The sequence below is a fragment of the Eretmochelys imbricata genome, chromosome 10, assembly GCF_965152235.1.
Source record: "Eretmochelys imbricata isolate rEreImb1 chromosome 10, rEreImb1.hap1, whole genome shotgun sequence".
In the NCBI taxonomy this organism is placed as follows: domain Eukaryota; kingdom Metazoa; phylum Chordata; order Testudines; family Cheloniidae; genus Eretmochelys; species Eretmochelys imbricata.
The window spans coordinates 16,761,487-16,766,308 of NC_135581.1; the positions used below are offsets into that span (position 1 = coordinate 16,761,487).

The window sequence follows — 4,822 nt, forward strand, 5'->3', positions numbered from 1 at the left end:
AATCATAAGAATGTTAGAGTGACACTAATCCATGTCTGGTTAGCACCTACAGTTAAAGTTAAAACTCATTATTTTGACTCACATCAAGTATTCAGCATGAAAAATCAGTTTAAAAGGCACAAGTAAATAGATCAGTTAGGGCCAAATCCCCAGCTGGTATAAATCAGCAGAGCTTCATTGGCTTCAGTGGAAATTGGCTTCAGTGGAGCTACACCAGCTGAGCTTCAGGACCTTGAAGGGAAAGTTAAGAGGAAAGAGTAAACCTTTTTTATTTCTAATAGTGCCCTCTGCCAGGTGATGTGTGGGATCATGATGTGCTAGGTTCTGTGGAATATACCCACGCATTGTTTCTGGAGAAAGCTGTCTGACCACTGTTCTAGCAGCTGTCAAAGTTGAGTGACAAAGTCTTAAATGACATGATCTATGTATGTGGAGGAAGAGAAGGTGAAAGTAAATGAGAGAGTAAATGCTGAACATTCAACTGTGCAGACAAATGGAGGCATGTAAACTCAAGTATAGAGGAAAAGAATAGACTTCTGGGGCCAGATCACCCCTTCAAATCTGCTCAAGAGCCCTGATCAAAGCCTAGTGAAACCAATGGGAATCTTTCCACTGACTTCAGTGGGTTTTAAAATGGACTCGGAGGGTATTCTCCAGATACTCCAGAGGGTATGCGTCTAGATCCCCCCCCTTTCCACGCAGAACTGTATACGTGTGTGTGTGCTTGCATGCATACCAGGTGCTGTGGCTCGCTTCTTTTGGGGACTCTCTATGGGTCTCATGTTCATGCAGGGTGGAGACAAATATCCTCTCCAGCCTCTTGGAGGCTCACTCTAAGAAGAGAATACTGCCTGAGGGTTTTAGTGTCTCATCTGTGGAGCTCCCTCTTGGGGCTTCCAGAAACAGCCACAGCCTTGGAGAGTTCCTGGTGGCGTACCTCCGTTGAGCAGTTGCATGGCGCATTCATTCGACATACAGATGGCTAAATGAACAGCTCACAGAGGCTTAAGGACAGACAGATTAGAGTAAGAGGTTGGGGAACTCAGAGTTACACAGAACATATAAAATAACAGGCAATGCACTTTTTTTCAATTAGCACATATTTACTTGAATACCATGGTCCAGGGCACTGTTTAGGAACCTGGATAGAACACAATATAGACAAATAGGAAATGGTAGTTGTTCGTTTTAAAATAAAGAGCTATGGAACACGACAGAACTTTACAGTTCTTCTTCATAAAACATGATGATAAATTCTGATTTAGTGTCTGTTTCTGTGAAATAAATTATTTTGCCTTGTACTGCATTTATGGACCCACCACTATATTTTTTTAAAAAAGCAAAGACCTTTTAAACTATGAAAAGCTGTCTTCTGATGATAAATGACAGGAATAATGAGCGTTATGGAAACTTTGCTGTTATTACTGTCTTTCCCATTCACTCATCTTTCTATGGATATAGACACTCATTACCACTTTAATAATAAAAATGGCCAATATTAAAACAAAACTACTGATTTTGGGTGCCCAACTTGAGGTGCCTAAGAGGCCTGATCTGAAAGGAACCCAATTTTCAGAAACCTCTTAAAAAGGTGTCTCACATTGGGCACCCCAAAAACAGTCACTCAAAATAATGCTTAAAAGTCCTTGGCCTAATGCTTTGGAAACCTATGTCCATCAAAGGATTGCTCTCCGCTGCTGGAGAAATTTTATGGTGATAGGAATGTGGACATGATGTGCTGCCAGTGTCAGCAAACACTTCTGTCTAATGAAGTGCATAGAGTCCAGTCATTATTTTCCGCTGTGCAATGGTTTGATGACCTGGTGGCAGCTAGTCATTCAAGTCATGTTGGTGGGTGTACTATAATAATACAGTTCAGAACAGTTATTCTTTGGCTATTTTCAATCCATGATTTAATTTTAAATGCATTTGAAATTATTCTTCTGGCTCTGGAACAGCTGATGTTGCTGGCAGAAAGCTGACTTTGATCACTAGGAAATGAGAACAATATTGGCTATGGTTAATGATCACATGCAGATGGAACGATGTAAATAGAGAAGTGAAAATGCTATTGTTGAATTGCTTTAAAATGTATTAGATTCCTGATCTGTCCCCAGGGAGAGAAGGATCAGAGCTGGTCTTAAGTCATCATTCTTCACACACTTAAAGCAAGAAAACAAGTTGAAACGCACGCCAGGTGTGATCCAATGGCAGTGCCTCTCAGCCAAGCCATGACTCATTGCTTGTATGGAATTTAACACCAACACTAAAATGTTTGGTGCCTGGGCCCTTCCAGTGAGACTATATGAAGAGTGCAAAAGTCTTTCACTTGCCAGGGGGGAAAGTAATTCACGTCTAGCCAGGAAGAATTTAGAGGACACACATGAACTGGCTCAGCGTCAGACAGAACCCAGCCCAAATGTTGACGCTGCAGAAATCTGTTTCCAGCCACAAGAGATCAGCTGGGCAGAGGAACCACTCCCACCACAAAACAGCCATTGGTACTCAGCCAAACAACTGTGTGTGCATTTGTGGAGGAATGTCTATAGTTAATACATGAGACCACCAGGGGTTTTTCTGGGCTGTGTGGGAATCTCCCACCTGCTGCCGATCTCTTTACCTGCCAGAGACAGACACCAGGTGCAGCAGTGGCTGTCCTGACTCATTTGGGTCCCCCTGTGCGCTGTTGCCCCCGTTCTGGGAAGCCTCTTCCCCTGCAGCAGCCGGCCTGACGGAAACCACCAGCCTCCTGCGGAAGGTCTGCCCTAGCAGGATGTAGATGAAGGGGTTGAGGCAGCTACTGGCATAGCCCATGCTGATGGCCACGTTGTAGGCATAGTAGAAAGGCAGGGTGGGGTGGCGCATGGCTAGCTGCACGAGCTGTAGCACATGGTAAGGCGCCCAGCAGATGAAGAAGGCCAGGCAGATGGCAATGGCCACACGTGTCACTTTCTTGGTGCAGGTGCTGGTGCACCTCTGGCCAGTGAGTGCCTCTGAGGACCTGGCCATCCTGAGCAGGATCCTCCTGTAGGCCACAGTGATGAGGGTAAAGGGGATGGCGAAGACGAGGAAGAACTGATAGAGCGTATACCAGTAGATGTCATTCTGCGGGTCTGGCAGCCGAATCCCACAGCCCAGCAGCCCTCCAGCCAGAGGGATGAGCCGGGCATACATCCACACGGGGGTGATGCTGAGGAAAGAGAGGGCCCAGAGCATGCAGATCACCAGGATGGCCACAAGTGGCTTCCTGAAGCGAGTGGAGGTGAAAGGGTACACGCAGGCCAGGTAGCGGTCAATGGACATGGCAGTGAGGATATAGGTGCTAGTGAATTGGCTGTTGGCATCCAGAGCAGTGATAATGGTGCACATGGTTTCCCCAAAGTACCAGGCTCCGTTGCCCAGCAGCTGGTGAATGAGGAAGGGCATGCCCAGGAGGAAGAGCAGATCCACCATGGAGAGGCTGATGATGAAGATATCTGGGACGCTGCTCCTGGGGCTGGATTTCTTAAAGACTGTGCAGATCACCAGGCTGTTACCAGTGATGCCTAGGAAGAAGATGATGCTAAACAGGGTAGGCATGATGAATTCAGCATAGCTTACAGTGCTGGGCTCACCTGCAGAGACAGAGCATAGGCAGAGAAACATCAGGGCATGTGTACCGTGAGCAGAGGGTGCAGGGGAAGTTAGGGGCTTTACAGACTGGACATCCTGGTTTCTAATAAAACAATGATAATATGCTTATAGCAATATAACAATAATGTACTTTCCACACATACATAAGGTGGCGAGTGTGTTAATATAATACACATGCCTATACACATATGTACAAATCTATTTACACTCACACACATAGACAGAGGTGTATGTGTATCTGCATGTATGTGTACAGTGATATATACTATATACAGCAAACTTAGTTATACATATATCTGCACTTGTGTATACACACACTCAAACATACATATAGATACAGTATACACATGAATATGCACGTCTAGGTTTCTTTGGATACAGCATACGTCTGTGTATATGCACACATGTATCACCTTGTGTACAATATATGCACATGTGTGTATCTCTTTATGTAGGAGTCTGTGTATATGCACACACACCAGATGCATGCATATATAAATGTGTGTGTGTGTGTGTGTGTGTGTGTGTATATATAATACACATACTCCTTAGTTATATAGTAGACTCATAATAGCCCCAGTCCCATCACTTTTAGCTTTGAGAAAAGTGATCAGCAATTATCCCTGTATATAAGGCCTCCTGACAGCATACACAAATATATATTTTCACCTACTCATTTACTTACCAGGCAGGGAAAAGTTTTGCACAGCCTTGGTGATGTTAGCAGTGCAGCCATTCAAGCTCTCTGTAGGATTTGTTTTAAAATCCATCCCTCGGCAGTAATTGGATCTGATCAATAGTTTGAAGATGTTGCGGTGCTGACGTTTAATGTAGAAGAAAGGTGGCCAGTTCCTGGGAGATCCTGTGATGATGCTCAAACCTGCTACTCTGAGAACCAGCAAAGGCTGCTGTCTCTGTTAAAAAGCTGCTGTTGTAAAGCTCTGACTCTCTTGTTTCTACACCAATGCCAGGTGAAACTGACACCAAAATGTAAGAGGAAAGTGCCTATCAGCAGGCTGTCAGCTGAGTGCCTATTAACACACTGGGAGGGAGAACAGAGAAGCAGAGCTCATTTATGTAGTGCAGAAGGCAGCGACTGGGATCCGTTGGTGGACTGAGAAATAAACCTATGTTCTATAAAAAGACACTGGGACTTCCGCTAAGTAAATCGAAATACATTACACACATG

The 4,822-nt window shown here is 44.7% G+C and overlaps 1 protein-coding gene across 1 annotated transcript; it reads right to left on the reverse strand.

Moving 5' to 3' along the window:
• Positions 1-2,616: 2,616 nt before the first annotated feature.
• Positions 2,617-4,403, reverse strand: LOC144271646 (melanin-concentrating hormone receptor 1-like). The gene is made up of 2 exons (XM_077829113.1): positions 4,319-4,403; positions 2,617-3,614 (listed from the first exon to the last, which is right to left on the reverse strand). The coding sequence occupies exons 1-2, from the start codon at positions 4,401-4,403 to the stop codon at positions 2,617-2,619; spliced, it is 1,083 nt and encodes a 360-aa protein (XP_077685239.1).
• Positions 4,404-4,822: the final 419 nt, after the last annotated feature.

Bases quoted from the DNA above. Each gene is read 5' to 3' on its own strand.
- LOC144271646 (XM_077829113.1), bottom strand. From the start codon at position 4,403: ATGGATTTTAAAACAAATCCTACAGAGAGCTTGAATGGCTGCACTGCT. The intron at 3,615-4,318 runs GTAAGTAAATGA...CTGTCTCTGCAG, and splicing joins GCAAAACTTTTCCCTGCCTG to GTGAGCCCAGCACTGTAAGC.